The following is a 21,262-nucleotide window of genomic DNA, read 5'->3' on the forward strand; positions in this document are numbered from 1 at the left end:
TTGGTTCTTCTGTAAATCTTGGGCCCTCTGTGGTTCGGTACTGGTCAGAGAGCTCTCGGAGCGTAAAAGAGCAGGACTTATTATGAGGGAAAGAAAGAGTCTGCGACTACTGGACAGACCTGGGGGTGGAACACGGGCCTCAGCCAAGTTCTCAGGACAACTGTTTTTGTAACTTATTTTCTGCTTACCAGAAATGGTCCCACCTGCACTGAGGAGGTTTGCCCATTCCAGGCTCTGTGCCATATGCATTTACAAAAAGAGTTCTAAGTAGCGAACCTTCTAGGAGTTCATGGCTATGAAGTTACTCCTCACAGTTGGGTGGGTTTCACGGAGTTTCGCACGGCAGTAACACCAGTAAAGCCCCCGTTTCTCAAAACTAAGGGTGAGCTGAGCGTAGACAGAATGTGACCTACGGCTATTTTCGGAACACAGATTACTGATCGCCAAATATATAAAGAAGGCACAAGTGAAGCAAAGGTAAAGTCAGTAAACAATATTTTACTGAAACATTTCATGACACAGAAAATCTGTCTAAAGTGTAAAGTTACTGTCTTACACAGGAAGGACAGACCCATTTTCAAAGACTAATATGAATACAATAAATATGGAGTTTACATACTAATTTATACACAGAAACTCTGCCCCACAGCCATAAAAATTTAATTTAACAGTGCAACATATAATTTAATCATTTGATTTATTTGACAGGGTTTTTTTTTTCTTTCTAAACACAAATAACTACCTGGTTTTCATATACATATATAATATATATTTTATGTATATAGATATTCAACAATCTGTACAGCTTCTAAACATAAACTCCTAAAAGGCACAAGTGTCTATACAACATGTACAAAAATGGCTGGAGCGGACACAAAACAACAATTATTGGTCAAAAGTTCATGATTGCACAAAGATTAGTCATGAGTTTATGTCAGAAAAATGTGCTTTAAGGAAAGGAGGGTTTTCAAAGAAACCTTTAAGTGTTATATAAAAAAAAACAAAAACAAAAAAAAACAAAAAAACACAAAAAAACCCCAAACCAACCCCACCAAAAGCCCAGACCAAACCAACCCCCCCCCCCCAAGTCGAGGCCCACTAGGTGGCGATCACGAGCCTGTCCTCGTCGTCGTCACTACTCACGTCACTGAACTGCGCGGTGGCCTGCCTTCGGGGTGGCCCTGCGGGCCCGGGCACCTGCCCCTCGGGGGAGCGAGTCCGCAGGCCGCAAGGCTCCAGGGAAGCTTCGGGACGCACCTGCAGCAGAGGCTCGGCCGAGGCGGCTGGTTTGCCCTGCAGGGGGGCGAGCTCGTGCGTGGGCTTCACATGATTCACAGCGGCGGCCTTGCCCGCGTCGGCTTTCCTTGAGCCGTCGGGCCGGCCGGGGTCTCTCGCGGGGGCAGACGCATCTAGAACGTGTGTTGCATTTTCCCGCCGGACTTGGGGGGACCCCTGAGGAGACGAGGCCCCGCCGCCCTGATCTGCGCCGGCTCCCGAAGTCGGCCTGGGGGGCGCCTCCCGCGCCCTGGGTTGGGAAGGGGGCGTCTCGGGAACCCCCGGCGGGTCGGCGGGCACTTGACCCACAGAGGGGATTAAAGTGGGCAAGGCAATGTTCAGGATCTGGAGGCCTGGAATGTGCGCCTGAGGGGTGGGGCTGCTCTGCGGGGAGGGGTTTGCGGTGAGAACCTGCAGGCCCACGGCACTGAGCGCCAGCCCCGGCGGGTGCACCTGCGGGGCCACGTTGGTGTTGGCCAGGCCCAGGATGTTGACGGTCTCCACGCCCAGTGACGGCAGCGGCTGCAAGGCCTGCGCGCTGAGGTTCTGAAGGCCTGGCATGCGGATTTGGCCAATGGGTATACACGGCACCACGCCGCTCAATTCGGCCACTCCCGCGGGGCTGGGAGCGCCGGAAACTTCTGCGACCGAATCCCCGGGCGGGCCCACAGTTCTGTGAATCACATTGACGGCGGGGATCGTGAGCTGCATTGGCCCCGCCTGGATGGGCACGAACGTGGAGTACGTGAGGCCCGCGGGGACCACGTGGATTCCCCCGACTGGAACCATGTTGTAAGGTGTCCTGGACTGCTGTTGAGAATGCAGAGGGAGGTGGCTGAACAGATGAGTCTGGGGAGAGGGCAGGCCCGGAGGCGGCTGGAGGGTCACTTGCTGCTTCTGCTCTTGGGCGTCAGGCTGAGGCGAGGCCCCTGAGAGAGCCCCCACTGCTGTGTGCGGGCCGCGCTCAGCCGCAGGAGGGGGTCGGCGCACGCAAGCGGTGCCCTGAAAGACAACAGACAAAACCCCTTTCCAGCGAAACTGCCAGCGTAAAATCTCCTCTTCCTAACGAGGAGAAAGCATGTATATTCACATAAAAATGACAGGCCTGCTAAAAAATGATGTCTTCATTATAAAAAAGAAATTCCCAACTAAAAAATCTATTATGTCTTTAATCTCTAGGGCAAGGAACAGCAACGCATTTCATGGAATACTTTGCAGTTTTGCAAATTTCCTCCTTCCCTTTCCCTTTCCCTTCCTCCCCTACCCTCTTTTCCTACCTTCGCCTCTTCCCTCTCTCCCTCCCTTGCTTCCTATGTTTGTGAAAGGTCTACTGAAGATCAGATTTCCAGGCACTGGCAGGTACGTAAGTGATCTGGGACAGAGAAGCTGAGAACACAGGTGACCAGTCTGGAAGTAATTTAAATATCAAGTATAATTTAAATATTAATGCAATTATGTTAAATTATATCAATTTAGAATAGCCTATAGAAATCTGAGCTTTCACAGACTTTTTCGTTTTCTCCAGTGTTACCTAGCAAACCAAGATCTGCCACATTTAGAAATAAACCCTATGGCCATCGTCAATACATACAAGACATAAGAGAAGGTAAGAGACGTTAAGAGGTCAGTGGGATGCATATATTCGGCATAGAATTAAACACTCCTCATGAGCCACCAGGGGTAAAAAGCACCTGGAGGGTGGCTTTCTGCAGGCCCGTGTCTGGCCCCGAGCTGGTTCTCCGGCAGGAAGCTTTCCCAAGCTGGTCACAGCAATTTCATCATTCAAGCAAAGTGAACTTCTTGATACATTTTTGGGGGCCACATTACCTTTGCCACAGACACTGGTCGCTGTCATGTCGACAGGGGCAAAGTGCAAAATGTTTGGATAATTTAGCACAGATCCATCACATCAATCGATGCCACTGGAAAAACAATTCAGGGCAAGCGAGGGGGATAAATAGGTCCCAAAAGTCAGGTTCCCAATTGGAACATACATATTTTTAAAAAGGAGTGTAGTTTTAGAGAACCATTTGGTTCTTTCACAGATTTATGTGAAGTCACATGTGACCTCTGATTAAAATACCTAGCAAGAATCCAGGGGGCATAAATAAAGTCCTTTGCCTTTAAATACAACCAAAACTTGCTCTTGAACCCACTGACTTAGCCATAAATTAAAAAAAAAAACAACTTAAGTACATTATTTTCTTGAGCCATGAGGATCCCCCTGTGGGGAAACCCTACAACAAGACATTTACCTGGGTTAAAGTAGTGTTCTTTCCGGCCACAGAACTTCCCAGAATTTCTTCTGATTCAGGGTAGTCTACAGACATCTGGTGACACGGGGACCTGGGCGCAGCCTCAGGTGACCTGGAAGAGTCGACGGGAGTAGCCGTTTCTTCTCCGTCTTTTGCGGCGCGTGGCCCGGTCTTCACTGGAGACTCCGTCTTCCGGCTGTGGTCTGACTGCACCGTGCTAAGTACGGTCATCTTGGTGGGCAAGGCTCTGGGTAGAACGTCCATCGGGTCCGTGTGCGCCCCAGAAAAGCAGTCGGCGATCCTGACGTCCTCCTCTGCGCTCCCAGGATCCTGGAGGCCACCTCTGGACGGAAGATGCTGCGGGCTGGCCGTAACGGAGGGAGCCGCTGACAAGACAGATTCGGCCTGACTGTCTTCATCGTCATCTTCATTTTCGTTATCGTCCTCATCCGGGCCATCCGACTCTTCAAGGTCATACCCAGACCGCTCGAAACCGAATCTTTGCTTCTCATCTAATAAAAACAACCGAGGGGCGATGTTATAGCATGTTTCGCATGTGGACAGGTGCAGCCTTTTATTTTCTTTTAGTTTTTGTAAGCTTGGCAATGCTGTGAGGACCATAACAGAGAAGGGCCCTACTCACAGAAAGTCTCCAGTTTAGCCGAGGAGGGGTGGCAGGGGGAAGAATAAGTCAGTTGGGCCAGGAATCGGACAAGCGGGGCGCTGACAGAGAGTGGCATGGCCAGTACACTTGTCAGGGACGCAGAATGCGAAATGGGCCTCGGGAGGTTAGGCAGGTGAGGATAATATACCAAGAAAATCAGAAATAAAGGCCTCAACTATTTTTTTTTTAATTTTTTTAACGTTTATTTATTTTTTTGAGTGACAGAGAGAGACAGAGCGCGAGCAGGGAAGGTGCAGAGAGAGAGACACACACACAATCGGAAGCAGGCTCCAGGCTCTGAGCTGTCAGCACAGAGCCCGTAAAGGACTCAACCGTTAAAGAAGACGGGAAGATATAAAAAATTTGACAGAGTTCAACACAACTCTTCCTGAGCTCTAGCTACTTCTCTGCCTCTCTTTTGAACAAACTGAAACAAAAAGCAAAACAAACTGATGGCATTTGGATTTGTGAGCCCAATAATTTTATTTGATAATTCTATGAAATGTGTGAACTGATATTTGGATAGTATTTTAGAGAGGTTTCCATTGTGCTCTGGGTAGTAATACTCTCTAGGACTTAAGACTTCTACCTTTTTCTTTTCTTTTCGCTAAGAGAGGTGCTAAATTTTCCTGTCATTTTTTCCCTATGGTAATCCAACTCGCTCCTCACAGGAAGAGGAACCATAACTAATAAGAGTCATTAGTATCAGCCTCATAACGTCACACGGGACCGTGTTTAACAAAGAAGATTCAGGAAGGTCCAGGGAATAGTTTCTTAATTCTCGTAAGATCATGTGGAAACTGGATTTAAATTTTTATCTGTTCAGAATCCCACAAAATTAGAGGTTCTTTCCCTTAGAAAGCTAATAAACTTTTAAAAAGTTAAATGGTGGATGAATGAAACACCTCTACCCCAAATCTCTGGCGCTGAGCTATAATAAAGAAGGTATCAGAATGTATTCAGCTTAGCTGCGAACCGTTCTGTCATTTACGCGTACTTTGAACATTCTGCATTTATGTATACTTTCTGAGCAGGAAAAATAATAGGGAAATAAGCAACACGTTTGCTTCCTGCATATCCCAAATGGTCTGCGTATTAATTGATTTTACTATTCCTTCTATATTACCAAGTTCTTAGAGAAAAGTCTCAAAGGATCGACACCAAACCATTGGAGGCTGATTATTTCAAGAGGATGGAATGGACTAGAACTTTTCTGCTGTTGATCTCAAGCACGTTACTTTTACAATTAAAACATTCAAGAACAAAACACATTCATTTAGGTTACCTTAACACATGATTTCATATGCTTTTTGCTTTGAGGGTTCTGCTGGTTTTGCTATGAAATAATGCTAACATCCTGAATCCCACCAGGCGCCCGTGCTACAGATGGAATGGGTGATTTCTGGGTAAATGGCCTGCCCCCTGCCTCACAGATAGCTCTCCTGACCCCTATCAGATGGTTGAAATTCTAAAATTGGAGTCACTCCCAATTTGTTTTGAATTTGCTCCAACAGTGCCGAGTCAGACATATTTTGAGAGACTGAGGGGAAAGTGGGCAAGAAAATCCAAAGACATGAGATGACCAAGGAACAGGTTACCAGACAGGGGGGCTGACTTCACCAGAGGCGAGCCCGGCTCCAAAGTCCAACTAGGGTGAGATGTGCTTTCACTTAAAAATTATTACTCTATCTTAAACAAACAAACAAACAAACAAACAAACAAACAAACAAACAGGCCTGTCTTCATATTGATGACTTTTTCAATATTCCCTATAAAGCTGAGGTCCCCGTCAATCAAACACTCCTAACTGTAAACAGAGACGGTGTCTGTGGGAAGAGAGCAGACATAAGCCAGCATCATCTGGGGTGTGTGCGATGGGACACTGGCCGGGAGGTTGCTGTTCAACAGATGACAGGCTGGTCAGAGCCAAGTATGGGCTGCCCGCGTTGTGTGAATCCTCTGAAGCTACTCTTTCCTGCAGGCTCTATGCCAGGAACCCCATTCAAGTCCTCACAGGAAAGAGTGTGAAGTATCCCCTGTTGTCCAGATCTGGGGGACAGGCGCCGTAGCCAGAGAGAAGGAACAAGACATTCCACCTGGATCCACTTCCTCTCGCTCCTTTAGGGAAAAACACTGTGGAGGGAAGGGCACAAGCACTGCTGCTCTTAGGAACCTAGTGAAAACTTACTGCAGTGGGGAGAGGGGGTGAACAGGAGAAAAAACACAGCTCTACTCCTTGAGGAAGGACAAGATTACCAGCTGAGTCCCCCACAACAGCTGAGGGAGTGGTGGGAGAACACAAGCGCCATGGCCCAGAAACCTAAAAGCATGGCGCATGTGGGAGTCTGAGGCTGAATCGGAACCCGAGGGCATCCTGTCCTCCTCCTCACCCCTAAATGCCAAGCTAAGACCTTTACGTAATGGGTAACAGCCGAAAACTTTTGGGAGAGGGATAGGAGACGAACGGGAATGTGTAGACTGACACTCACTGAGACACCTAAAACTGGGACTGAAATGGGCATTGCCCTCCTCATCAACCCCTCCTCCCCCAAAGACAAGTTAAGTCTCTAGACGAATCTGAAGCCTCTGATGCTGGAAGCCTGCCGTATATATAATGTATCACGCACCTGCAGCCCCACTTCTAACTCCAAAAACTCTTGATGCCCACACTAAAGGCCCGGCAGGAGAGGCACACCTGTCAAGAGGCAGGAAGCCTATTTACGTAGTCTCCACTGTCTTACACAAGATGTCTGGCTCTCATAACAAAAATTACGAGACATACAAAAAGGCAGGAAAAGAAAACGTATGCAGAAGAGAAAAAGCAATCAGAACCAGTCGGATAGGACACAGATGTCAGAAGCATCAGAGAATTCAAAATAATTGATGGGTTAAAGGCTTGTGGGCCACCCACAGGGTCCAGTGGGAATTTCAGCTGAGGGCTGGACACAGGTGACGGAGAAGGCAGTGAGATGCTACAAACGAAAAACAAAGTAACAATGACAACAAGAGAATGGCCAAACCCAGAGTTCTATGCTCAACGGAAACAGTGTTCAAAGACGAAGGAGAAATGCAGACTTTCTTAGAAAAATACAAACGGAGGGGATTCACTGCCAGTAGGACTTACCTGACAGTAAATGTTCAAGGAAACTCTTTGGGCAGAGAGGATACGGGCTCAGAAGGGAATGTGGATCGACACAAAAAGCCGAGGAGTATCAGAAGCAGAATAAGGATTCTTTCTGTAAAGTTCTAATTGCTTGCTCTAAAAGACAACTGAACATCTGCGGCAGACATAATGGAGCGGGTGTTTACGGCACCGGTAAACGTAGACAGTATGAACACAACAGCACAAGTAACGGAAAGGAGGTACTGTGAATACAAAGTCTCTAAGCTGCATGTGAAGTAATGCAGCATTATGTGAAGGAAGACAACTAAATTTTCTAAAGAGGGGTAAATAACAAAGTCAAGGAGGAGATAAAACAGAGTCATAAAAAAAATGCGCAATTAAGTCATAAAAAGAAAAAAAATTAAATAAAAAAAACACACCCAGGTGGCAAGGTGGTAGGTTTTATTCTGCTACATGAAAAATAACATTAAAAGGAATTCAAGTCTAACACCTTAATTAAAAGAGAGAAATTGCTAGACTGGATTAAGCAAGCAAGTGCCAAGTATATATACTATATACCAAAAAACCCATTTTAAACAGAAAGACATAAACAGATTGAAAATAAAGTTTGGAGAAAAGTATACCTTACAACATTGACGAAATCACAGCTGGAAAAACTGTAGCAGTACCAGGCAAAGTAGATTTCAGAACAAAGAATACTATCAAGAATGAACAGGAACATTACATCATGATAAAAGACATATAATCCTAAATGTATATCAACTAATAAACCAGAGCCTCAAAATAAATGGGGCTAAAACTGAAAAAAGTAATAAACTGATCCATAATTAGAGTTGAAGATTTTAACATCCCACTCTTAGTAAGTGACGGAACAAGCGTACAGAAAATGAGTGACAACACAGAAGGAAGACCTGAAAATCACTACCAATTAACTAGTCCCAGCTGACAGTTATAGAACATTCCAAGCAATAACACACTCTGCTTTCCTTGTAAGTATACATGGAATGTTCACCAATCCCTGCCATATTCAGAGCTACGAAGCAAACCTCAACACATTTAAGTTAATAAAAGTCACAGAGTAAGTATTCAGATGAAAACAGAATCAAACTAGAAATCAATAATTGGAAGATACCTGAACATCTTCCAATATTCCAGACTTACGAAACATATTCCTAAATAATCTGTGGGTCAAAGAGCAAGTCTCAAAGAAAGGTTAGAAATACTTTGAGGTAGATGAATTTATATTTTTAAAATGTTTATTTATTTTTGAGAGAGAGAGAGAGAAAGAGCATGGGGGAGGGGTAGAGAGCGAGGGAGACAGAGGATCTGAAGCGGGCTCTGTGCTGAGAGCAGAAAGATGGATGTGGGGCTTGAACTCATGAACTATGAGATCATGACCTAACTGACTGAACCATCCAGGCGCTCCTGAGCTAGATGAATATTAAAATATAACACTCAAATTGTGGCATGCAGCTAAAGAAGTGGTGATTGAGAAACTTACTGTATCAAACACTTCTGTTAGAAGAGAGGTCTCAAATAAATAATCTAAGCTCTCCCCTTTAAAATTTTTTTTTTTTCAACGTTTATTTATTTTTGGGACAGAGAGAGACAGAGCATGAACGGGGGAGGGACAGAGAGAGAGGGAGACACAGAATCGGAAACAGGCTCCAGGCTCTGAGCCATCAGCCCAGAGCCCGACGCGGGGCTCGAACTCCCGGACTGCGAGATCGTGACCTGGCTGAAGTCGGACGCTTAACCGACTGCGCCACCCAGGCGCCCCTAAGCTCTCCCCTTTAGAAATGAAAAAGAGAAAACCAAAACTAAACCCAAAGCAGGGAGCAGAAAGGAAATAACAGAGATGAGAACAGAAATAAAGAAATTGAAAAAAGAAAAGCAGGAATCCAATAAAACCAGAAGCTGGGTCTTTGGGGAAAGAAATGAAAAAAAAAAAAAAAATTGACAAACATCTAGTAATACTGGCCAAGGGGACAGAAAAGATACAAATCACCAGCAATAGGAAAGAAAAAGGGGATATTACTACAAACCCATAGATATTAAAAGGATAATAAATCTATTAAAAACTCTATTGCCCACCAATGAACAACCAGAATTCAAAATTAAAGATACAATACTATTTGGGGCTCCTGGGTGGCTCAATCGGTTAAGCGTCTGACTTCAGCTCAGGTCACGATCTTGTGGTTTGTGAGTTCGAGCCCCGCGTCGGGCTCTGTGCTGACAGCTCGGGGCCTGGAGCCTGCTTCGGATTCTGTGTCTCCCTCTCTACCCCTCCCCCATGTGTGCACGGGCACACAGGTGTATGTGCACGTGCACTCTCCCGCTCTCAAAAATAAATAAACATTAAAAAAAAACCCACAATGCTATTTAAAATAGCACCGAAAGAATAAAATTTAAAAATGTGCAGGATTTGTAGGTTGAAAACTACAAAATACTAGTTAAAGAAACCAAAGACAGAAGTAAATGAAGACATCTAGTATATTCATAGAAAGACTAGAAGTTTCAATATTGTTAAGGTAGCCTTTCTCCCAAATTCAATCTATAGATGCAATACAATTGCAATAAAAATCTCACAAAAAAGCTCAGTCAGTTAAGCATCTGACTCCTGATTTTGGCACAGGTCATGATTTCACAGTTTGTGAGTTGAAGCCTCGCTTCAGGCTCTGTGCTCACAGTATGGAGCCTGCTTGCGATTCTCTCTCCCTCCCTCCCTCTCTTTCTGCCCCTCCCCAGCTCACACTCTCTGTCTCAAAAGTGAATAAATTAAACAAAACAAAACAAAACAAAACAAAACAAAACAAGGTAGCTCCATGGGGAAAGGACAGTCTTCTCAATAAATATCACTGAAACGAATGGACATCCACATAGGAAAAACATGACACGTACTTTATATCTTCCACAATCACTCAAAACCGATCATATATCTAAATGTAAAATACACGACTGTAAAACTTCTCAAAGAAAACTGTAGAAAATCTGTAACCTTAGGGTAGACAAAGGTTTCTTACGTAGGACACCAAAAGCACAATTAAAAAAAAAATTGATAAACTAGGCAACCTGAACATTCATTTTTTTTTTTTCCTCTGAGAAAGACATTGCAAAAATGAACAAAAAGACAGACATAGATGGCGAGAAAACTTCTGCAAATTACATTTCTGACAAAATATTTCCAGGATATATTTTTAAAAATATTAAGATTCAACAATAAATACATGTCCCACTTGAAAAATGGGCAAAATTTCTGAATACTTCACCAATACTTTTCCAGACATCTGAAAAACAAATAGCATATGAAAATATGCTCCATATCATCAACTGAAGAAATGCAAATTAAAACTGCAACAAAATACCACTGTAAACCTGTTAGAATAGTTTTTTTAAACTGTGCTGGGAAGGGCACAGAATAACTCGACTCCCATGCATTGCTGGTGAGACTGTAAAATGGTGCAGGCACTTTGAAAAGCAGTCTGGACAGTCTGTTATAATGCTAAACCCATACCAGCCATATGACCCAGAGATTCCTACCCCTAGTATGAAACCATGCAGAAATGGAAATTTAAATTCATATAAAAACCTATACGCGAATGTCTTTTAAAAAAATTTTTTTTAGCGTTTATTCATTTTGGAGAGAGAGAGACAGAGTGCAAGCAGGGAGGGGGAGAGAGGGAGACACAGAATCTGATGCAGGCTCCAGGCTCTGGGCTGTCAGCACAGAGCTCGATGTGGGTTCGAACTCGTGAACTGCGAGATCATGACCGAAGACGAAGTCGGATGCTTCACGGACTGAGCTACCCAGGAGCCCCATGAATGTCTTATAGCAAGTTTATTCATATTTGCCAAATACTAGCGGCACTCCAAATCTTTTGGCTGGTCTGTGGATAACAAATCATGGCACATCAATACAATGGAATACTACTTAATAATAAAAAGAAATTAACTATGGATAACTCTTACTTGCCTTATGCTGAGTGAAAGAAGCCAGACCCGAAAAGCTACTTACTCTATTTTCCCTTTTATATGCACTCTGGAAAAGAGATCAGTGGTGCTAGGGGTTGCTGGGTAAGAGAAGCAGTTGTCTATGAAGGAATGGCACTAGGGGAGTTTTTGGGGTGACGGAACTGTGGGGGTAGACACACCATTCTCTGCATTTGTCAAAGACTGCCATAGAGTGAGCTGTAAACCATGAAGTGAACTTTATGGGATGTAAATAGAAGCATCATCAGCCAGGATGTGGGAAGAATCCAAGATAAATGCAGGCTGAGATAGATGACCTAACTGAAGTACAAGTGAACCACACATCCGCTCAGTCGGGATGGGAAGAAAGGTCCCACCCTAGGTGACCTTCGCAAAGAGGGCTCTGACCAGGTGAGGTGAAGGCTAAAGACAAAAAGAACTGCACACAAACACTGCACTGTAACTTAAATCTGTCCTTCTCGGGTGGGTTAGGATTTCGGGAACTGGCTCACCGATTAACACTGGAGTTGAACAAATACGTAAACGCATTGTAGATGAGGACCGGGTTCCTCGCTGTGGGTGAAAGAAAAAGAAGGAAATAGAAAATGCTAGAATCAACTTTGTGGTGCTGGCCTGGAATTGGAAACATGTATGGACTCGTGTTTCATTCATGTATATGGCATAACATGTATGTGCGCGTGCACGCGCGTGTGTGTGTATTCACACACACAGATACAGAAATAGTGTGTAAGTAGGAGTTAGCACATGTGCATATACTTCCTAGCGCTATCCAGTGAGAGGGCTCAGAAGCAGTGACAGGTCAGTAGCAATGAACACACCATCCAGCGAGATCTTGGTTTCTAAATACCATTCTCCGGTAAAGAGAACCAGAGGCCTTGAAGAAATGGTTGATTTTGGGGTTGAAACATCTTGGGGTGCTAGAAAATCAGGAACTTCTTAAAGAAAAAAAAACAAAACATGGGGCAGGTTGAAAGGGCACAGGAAGAGACCTCAAAGAGCTCTCGATGGCCCGTTTTATTGAGCTGTACACAAGAAAACACCGTAAAAGATTATAACGCAAAGAATATAATACATATCTTTGAGTCCATAGTGATATAACTGAATAAAAGGCTGAGGGGACAAAAGGAGACATGGTAACTTCTCCCTGCAGAAAAATTCTAATTAATAAATTAGAACGCTCTAGTAATCCCCTCGGCAAGATCCACCAATGTAGAAATAGGACATCTACATATTCTCAAAGCATCTCCGATAAACGTTTAACAACGACAACAGGCAGTAAGTTAACAGTAGAGAGTCCTGGTTAACATGACCAACAATACCTACTGACGTAATGTACCTCCCGATATCAAACACTAACAAAAGTACAGTCACCCTATGGCACCTTCCTAATACTGCCAACCCCAATCCCATCGTGAGCGTACATCAGAAAACCCTGAACTGAGGACGTTCTACAAAATAACCGATCAGTATTCCCTACAAACATCTAGGTCACGGAAGACAACAGCGACAGGGGAACACATTGGCAGAGTCTAAAGAGGCATGGGCCACGAAGGGCAGTGTGGGATTCTGAAGGAGACCCCGGGGCAGGAAAAGGACAATGGTGGCAAAACTGGTGAAATTCAAGTCAGTTCTGTCCTTTAGTCAGTAACGCGGAGCTGGAGTTAGTCTCTTAGGGTTGGCAAATGTCCTGCGGTATGTAGACGCCGACACAAGGAGAGGCTGGGTGAGGAGCTCACGGGAACTCTCTACACTCGTTTGCGGCAGCTTTTCTATGAGACTAAAATAATCTTTTGGAAAACTGCGTGAAACAAACAATTTGTCAGTGCTCCAGGGTCTTGTCCTTACTCTATCGACACGAATATTCCATCTCATTCAGACAGGCTTGCAGGAAATGCAGCCCCTGCTGTTCTTACAGTCATAAAGACTTCTCTTTCTGCGAAGCAATTTTTTTCTTTCCTATTGTTTAATAAGAAACTATGAGTTCTTGAGACCAAAGCCAACACTTCTCTTGGTCAATTGAAAAGCACAGGAGATTTCTCCAAAATATACCAGGATCTACATACACCTGTTAAATTTTTACCACCTGAACCTGTTCCTACCTTGTATCTTGCACCTATTTTTATTTTTTTTTTTTAAATTTTTTTTTTTTAACGTTTATTTATTTTTGGGACAGAGAGAGACAGAGCGTGAACGGGGGAGGGGCAGAGAGAGAGGGAGACACAGAATCGGAAACAGGCTCCAGGCTCTGAGCCATCAGCCCAGAGCCTGATGCGGGGCTCAAACTCACGGACCGCGAGATCGTGACCTGGCTGAAGTCGGACGCTTAACCGACTGCGCCACCCAGGCGCCCCTCTTGCACCTATTTTTACATCTCTTGGTTCGTTGTGCATAAGGGGACTGAATGGCTCTACTCTGGGTCTGGCCACCGGGACTCTAGTAGAATCTAGCTTAGCACATCACATAGCTCAATCCTATTTGATCATAACTAAAACAAGGACTAGTTAAGGACGTGACCGTTCCTCAGATAATAATTTTAAAAACTGTGAAATGCAGTTAATTATTTTCAAGTGTCAAGCCCACAGCTCACAAGTGTCGGGGCTGAGATTCAAACCCAGGTTATGTTTGGCTCCTGAGTCTGTGCTAAACATCCCCCATTCCAATGTCATATTTTAAAAATCTAACTACAGGGTGATACGAAAGGTCAACAATAAATTACAGAAATGCAGCTAGCTTATGAATACGCATGAGTTGAAATGTTTACAGGTACACACATTAGAATCTTTGATTATGAATAGGAGAACATACAAAATGCAATCCCCAAGAAGAATGTAAACTAGTAACTTAACCTTTTATATTTCACCACAAATACACTGCAATTTATATATAGGTACAGATTTTCAGTGTATGCAATTTATGTGAGAGATTTAAAAAACAAAACAACAAAAACCATACACTGTTTAAGGAGAAGGGGGTAAAACTATTTGGCTCCATTTTAATCTGATTTCGCCTCGATCACGCCGAGTTTCAGACCAAAGTTGGAGGTATGATGGGTAGGAAGACACACAGGGTGGTTTTACGGGACCTTCCTTTCTCCCTGGCCAGAGCCACAGGCCTACAGCTTGGGAGGACTTAACAAGGACTGGGATTCCTTTCTGCAGATTTCCTTCGCCAAGACAAGGAGAGAGTAATGTTTACCTCCCTGCATGCACTGTGTCTTCAAACTCCTGAAGGGGGAGACCACTGTCCCTGTTTGGAAACCTGAAAATGAATTCTGGATCATTACATACTTGTTAAACAGGGTTGATACTCTAGGGTGACAGAGAAAAGATAGACCGGAGAGCTTAAATGAATGGAAGACGATGGCATCCTTTTAAATATCCGTAGCACCGACGCAGAGCCCACCCACTCACATGAACACGAATTTGTTTCTGTGTGCTAATAAAAGTCCTTTCATGTAACCCCGTGGTCCCCTTAGCCCCGCTCCTACCCCCAAAGACGATGATTGCTACTGCCCCAGAAATTAGGCTGACAGAAGACAAAGCGGGGAAAAGTGACTCGTCTGTGATCACAAGCCAGCGGGGACGAGAACACAGACTTGTTAACCACTCCCCAAACTTAACCATTTAGGACTCTGCGGTATCGCTCGTTTTGCTGCAGCAGGTTACACAGTGTAGTAACTACTACGCCAGACCACGCCGAGCACCTGTTACATCAGAAGCCGGTAAACTACGGCTGCTGGGCTGGCCGCGTGCGGCTTGCTGCCTGTTCGGGTCAGTCAAGTTTCACCGATGCACAGCAGGCCTGCTGGTTTACAAACCGCCTCAGGCAGCTTTTGGCCACAACCACAAGCGTCAGTAGTCACGGCAGGGACCGTATGACCCACAGAACCTAAAAATATTCACTATCCGGCCCTTTCCAGAAAAAAATTTGCCCACGTCTATATTCTGCTGTCAGGCTTAAATCTAACAAGCACCTCATAGCAGCACCGATCATCAAATTCATCCTAGTTCAGCGATTTCTATACGGCTCAGGCGCATCAGAGTGGAAATCTGGAACCAGGTTTCCATGTATCTAGGAGTCCTGTCGTTACGCCAATAAGATATACTGACTTCGCACTATTCTTGCGACCGTTCCCTTCATGGTGTGGACAATACAGAGTGTAATATTCCAGGAGCGTCAAGGCTGGAGCGTCTGACCCCTCTGCATCACCCAGGGAGCCCGGAACAGATACAAAAAAAAAAAAAATACTTGTTCCCAAACTCATAAATGCGTGGCCCTTAAGACTTCTATTACTTCCTATTTTTCCAATACTCAGTAAAATTTTATGCAAGTGTAAAATTAACTTTATTTTCTGTGAATTTAAATTCACAAGGGAAAGAAGAGGTATTCGGTGCAGCGACCTTGCTCTTCAAGAGTAAATGTTTCGAACAATTTCCCTAGACATGGATTTCAAAACCCAGCGCGAGCTGGATGAAGGGTACCCCGCCCTCCCATCCTTGCCAGACAGTGACACCTGCTGGAAGGTGCTCAGACTCACGAGAGGTCAGCACCACCCCGTCCGGGATCCACACTCTCCTGCTCTCATCTGTCTTTGTTCTTCTCACATGTTTAGAAATATTACTTGGAGACCCAGACAAACAGCCGCAAAAACTGGGGAAATTTTCCCTGAAAGCCCGCAACTACTGCGGTAACAAACTTTTGTGTTATTTTTGGATGTTTTTAAAGATGAAAACATCACTAAGCATGTAATGGGCCAGAGTTTAACGTTTTACTTTAGGAAGTACACCGAAAGACCCTTATCTGTGTCGTTTGTTAATGACATTAAGACTTATTTATCTTAAATATAAATCTTAAGAGCTCTTACGGTTTCACATCGTACACGGAAATTTTTCTTAGGAGTACTAATGTTTTCCAACAAAATCCCAGTGACAAAAACATACTGTGCAGGTTTCATGTAGACAGGATTTCATTTAGAGAAACACGCTTCAATTTATTTTAAGGGTAAATGTGCTACAGGTTTTAAATCCTGCGAGCTAACATCGTTTTCTTACACACATTATCCTCTACCTCACCCCCAGCGAGAATCACTTTTGCAGCTGCATTTTGCCACGCTGAATGGCTCTCCCAGTTTGGCAGCTGAGGGCACATATTAACATTCCTAGCACTGAGGTCCGGCATTCTGTTGACAAAAACATTCTTTGGATCAAGGCATGAAAGCAAATAGCCAGCAGCGCGTTTTTTGACATAAAAGGTGAAAACGAAAAAGTATTCGCTAATACCCCAAGAACACAGGGACCAAATTCCTGAGACAGTGTAATTTTGCACGACAAGACAAATAGGAGGGCCATGTGCAGCTGGCTGGAGGGGTGAGACTTTTCGTGAGCACATACTATAATTACAGCTCGAGTTGCTGGTTTTAAGCTAAACAGAAACTTCTTCACAATGCCAAATGCCCGTATTTTATTTCCTTTCAATTAAAAAAAATCTACTTTTTTAAATATTTATTTTTGAAAGAGAGAGAGAGAGAGAGAGAGAGAGAGAGAGAGAGAGAGGGAGATGCAGAATCGTGAAGCAGGCTCCAGGCTCTCAGTTGTCAGCACAGAGCCGGATGAGGGGCTCGAACTCAGGAACCATGAGATCATGACCTGAGCTGAAATCAGAGGCTTAACTGCCTGAGCCACCCAGGCACCCCTTGGCAAATGTCCTTATTTTAATGGTAGGCTTAGAACAATTTGTAATTCCTCCTGCTTCATTCAAAGTAAATGTTTCCAAGCATCTGTCCATTTACTCCACTTGGACATCAGCACAAGAATTACAGGCTAAAATGGGCAGCCATGCAGCCTGCTGTTACTAAGAGTAGTAAGGAATTTAAACTATCCAGGGTCTTCAGTCCTTCGTCCACTATCCTTTTCACATTGATCCTCAGTAAGTGCTCTTTATCACCCAGCGAGCATGCACGTGACCCCAATGAAGGACATTCCCAGTATCATGTTGGTGGGCACAGAAGAGAACAGGTTTAGGATCAAAAAAAAAAAAAAAAAAAAAAGATTGACGATAATACCAGGAAAAGAAACACCGAGGTTAAGGAGAAATAAACCCAGAGGAAACCTTTGGTGAAACTAGACAAAACGAGGCAGACATCCAGAAATAACTATACATATAGCATAGGAAGCCTTGGACTTTTCCCAGAAGGCCCTAAGCTGGCCAAGACATTACCAAATGGTAATAATGGTTAAGAAATAAATACTCGGGGGCGCCTGGGTGGCTCAATCGGTTGAGCGTCCGACTTCAGCTCAGGTCATGATCTCACGGTTCGTGAGTTCGAGCCCCACATTGGGCTCACTTCTGTCAGCGCACAGCCTGCTTTGGATCCTCTGTCCCTGCGTCCCTATCCCCCTCCCCTGCCTGTTCTCGCTCTCTCTCTCTAAAAACAAAACAAAACAAAACAAAACCAAAAAACCCCACAAAAAACAAACAAAAAGAAAGAAATATTCTGGTGACATACTCTAGTAATTCCTGCCTTTCTGAGCCTTTGCTACATTTTGTTGAACAAATAGAAGCTCAGAGAGGATAGTTCTTGGTGGCAATCACATGTGTGCTACAGAAAAGATCTATTTAAATGGCCAAACCCCTAAATTTTTCCTGTAAACCTAAACACACTGTTCTCAGGATAGGGTTTTGGGTGCTATTCTGGCAAGGTCTGGCATTTAGAATCCGGTCTCCCTAATAACATCGTTGTGGGTTACTTTCTCCTTTAAAAAGATTGACCCCCATCTCTCAGAGGGCTGAGGTGATCAAGGTTTAAAGATATGCTGTACGTTATTACATGTCCTGTTAGCATGGGCAGTCTGTCTGCGATGGTCGTGAAGGTAAGCCCCCTTCCTACGGCACCGTAGGACCCCACTGCCCATGCTGCTCCTACACTGTTAAACCAGGAAATCTGTCACGCGGCTATCAAAACTCCGTAGGAATTTAAACCAGTACCCGGAGAAGACAACGTCACAAATTTTCATGCTGATCGAGCCTTGACATTTTAGAGGAATGGGTTCGGTTCCCAAAAGACAAGGGGCTCCTGAATCTCACTTAGTTTTCTTGAATCATTATTCTCTTTAGTAGGCATCTACAACCTGTCAGCGTAATTAGTGACCAATGTCAACTGCGTTTAGGAAGAGCCAGGTGCTGCTAAGGGACAGTTAACTGGTTGAGTTTACTTAGCTATTCCTGACTTCCACTTTTCACCTGGCTGGACTAGCTGGCTCCCGACAACCTGAGGCTGTGTCGGCATGAAAGGCATCTGCGAAGCCACCGTAACCACTACCTTTCTGAAATATAGGTGAGAAAGCTAACCGTGCTAAGAGCCGTGCACCTCGCTGCCGGCCAAGCCCTTCGCACTTTCCTGAATGTTTACTGTGGACACGCGGCAGCTGGAATCCCAGTGTGGTTCCTGACAGTGCGCGTGCACAGGCTTAATACTGGATTTATGTTAGATTACAAATATGAGAAACGATATCAAGACCCCAGGATGCCACAGAAGCATTTGAGAAAGCTGTTCACCACTGAAGAACAAAGACAGCACGTTTGCTCGTTTTCATCGGTGGGGCCATGAAGATGGAGAATATGCTCTCAGGCAGGAATGTCGAGATGGGCAGGGGATCCTAGGTGGCAGCTAAAGTCGCAGAAGGAACCACTGCCATGCATCTGATCCCTACGAGGGGGAGGCTGCCCTTGTGGCCAGGGTGATGGGCAACCCCAGCGGGTAAGGAGGGTGCAGAGAAGCGAACCTCGAATGGAAGATCACTCGACACCGACCAGCCTCAGAGCCCCAAGCTCCGGTCTACCAGCAGATGTACGCTTCAAAATTTAAAACTGCACTACCTGAAAGCATTGACTCTCCTTCCTAAGTTTTTAAAAGGCAGCCACTTCATCTCCTACAAATGTATGCCTGGTAATTTGTATGTTTCCTCGGGAAGGGAAATTGACGGTAAAAGTGAAACACTTCATAACAAGCTGCTAGGCCTTATCACATCCTTATGGAGTCGATAAGGGCAGGGTTTCCAAATATACACAGAAACCTTAAAAGCGGGAACAAATCAGGCCCTTACCTTTTAGGACAGTCTATTCTATGGGGACAATTCTATACCAGAGTGATGCTGGGTCAGAGTAGAAATTAATTCCAGGGGAAACAGTGCTCCCTAATTTAATAAATGAAGAACGAGATTTCTAAGTTAGTCGTTACACATGTATACATGCAATTGGATGTCACGAGAGAGAAACCACGCCAGACTTTCCACCCAAACTTGTAAACTCCATCTACAGGGGAATAAGGGACACAGAAGAACTGAGGCACTTTCTCTATAGAAACAGCCTTCCAGAAAGAGGCTTTTGCTCTATGTTACGGTTTTATTGTTGCTGCTGAACGGGACCATCCACTTAATGAAATCATGCTTCTTTTAGTCACTATGGTCTAATTTCTCACTACAAAATCAAATCACATCATCGGTGGGGGCGGGGGGGAGAACAAAAATAAAACCAAAGCAAAACAAAAAAAGAGCTCAGCAATGAAAATTCCAGAGTCACGGATTAAAAGCCCCATTATCTTTTCTTTTGTTTCAAAAACATTTGAAAAAATAATCCAGATTGAAAGACAGGTGTATGTGGGTCTAAGGAGGCAATGGCTTTAAATGACTGTAGGTGACATTAAAAAAATTAAACTTTTTAAGTCTTGGGAACACTTTACATATTATGGAATGTTTAAAAGAATAAAAATATGGGGGTACCTGGGTGTCACAGTTGGTTAAGTGTCTGACTTGGGCTCAGGTCATGATCTCACAGTTTGTGAGTTCAAGCCTTGCGTTGGGCTTTGTGCTGACAGCTCGGTTTTGGATTCTGGAGCCTGTTTTGGATTCTGTGTCTCCCTCTGTGTCCCTTCCCCATTCGCACTCTGTCTCTCTCTCTCTCAAAAATAAATTAAAAAACAGAAGAGTGAAAGTACTAGAAAAATCATAGCAAAGAAATAATGGTTTTCGAGTGTCACAACATCAAGACATCTGTATCAACTGCCACAGCAGAGACTCTGATTCTATCTAAGGATAAGTGAGCATAGTTTGCACCTGCAGCGAGTGCTCCCTTGCATAGTCGGACCCGTCCCTCAGCACTGGTCAGCTATGTGTCCTGTCCAACTCTCTCACATCTTGTCCCAGTTACATGCTCATCAGCACCCTACTTCGCTCTCCTAACCTCAGGGCTTTTGCCCAAATGACTCCCTCGGTCCAGAATGCTGCCCCCCGTCAGCTGCAGGTACGTCGCCGATAAAGCAACGTATGGATAGATAAGCCCCTTCCCCTACTTCCGGGACACCCTCGGTCATCTTTCTACAACCAACGAGGCATCTCTGCTCCTTCCCCAACCCCAGCCTTGGGGAGCGAGCCCTGCTGAGTCTGTGCCTCCTGAGGGCAGTGACTGTGCATGTAACAGCTGCTCAAGTGCTAAGTACATAAATGGATGTGTCAGTGAGAGAATTAACTTTTCTTCTCTGGAACTACTGAAGAACAGAACAGATCTTCACCCATCTGGAATGGTGGAATCATAGGAGAACTTGAACTAACTTCTAGTCTTCTGATCCAATGACCAATAAATAACAAATTAACACATGCCGTCATCCCCTCAATGTCACCTGTGTCTGCCTAGGCCATGTCACGTAAACACTGCTTATAGTAAAGGCATTAAATACTATATTAGGGCTACCACCGGATTTGAGTGAAGGGATTTCATAGAAACTAACATGTCAAATTCTAAACATAATAATATGGAACAATTTTCTGAGAGCTAATAGGTCATTTTCCCCTCCAGTCCTTCATTAAATCAGCAACTATTTACTACCTGTCACTTGCCAGCCACCATCCTAAGAAGCTGGAGATATGGCAGTGGGCATATTACAATCCGTGTCCTTATGAT

The 21,262-nt window shown here is 44.4% G+C and overlaps 1 protein-coding gene and 1 long non-coding RNA gene across 8 annotated transcripts in view; both read right to left on the reverse strand.

Annotated features, from left to right (window-relative positions):
- Window positions 1-478: 478 nt before the first annotated feature.
- HIVEP1 (HIVEP zinc finger 1) overlaps window positions 479-21,262 on the reverse strand; it is a 150,173-nt gene continuing 129,389 nt past the window's right edge. For 6 of the 7 annotated variants that reach the window (XM_086706284.1, XM_086706277.1, XM_086706279.1 and 3 more), the window contains 2 exons: window positions 3,531-4,042; window positions 479-2,337 (listed from right to left, as the gene is read on the reverse strand). In XM_086706284.1, coding sequence (XP_086562410.1) covers window positions 1,099-2,337; window positions 3,531-4,042 — 1,751 coding nt within the window. In that variant the 3' untranslated portion in view covers window positions 479-1,098. The remainder of the gene's footprint in view (window positions 2,338-3,530; window positions 4,043-21,262) is intronic. The other variant, XM_086706283.1, reaches the window with a different exon arrangement.
- LOC147580761 (uncharacterized) lies at window positions 12,271-17,762 on the reverse strand. The gene is made up of 2 exons (XR_015251063.1): window positions 13,668-17,762; window positions 12,271-13,421 (listed from the first exon to the last, which is right to left on the reverse strand). It is a non-coding gene; the product is annotated as an uncharacterized LOC147580761 (long non-coding RNA).

Source organism: Puma concolor, chromosome B2 (assembly GCF_028749965.1).
Source record: "Puma concolor isolate L17-30 chromosome B2, mPumCon1.1.hap2, whole genome shotgun sequence".
NCBI lineage: Eukaryota > Metazoa > Chordata > Mammalia > Carnivora > Felidae > Puma > Puma concolor.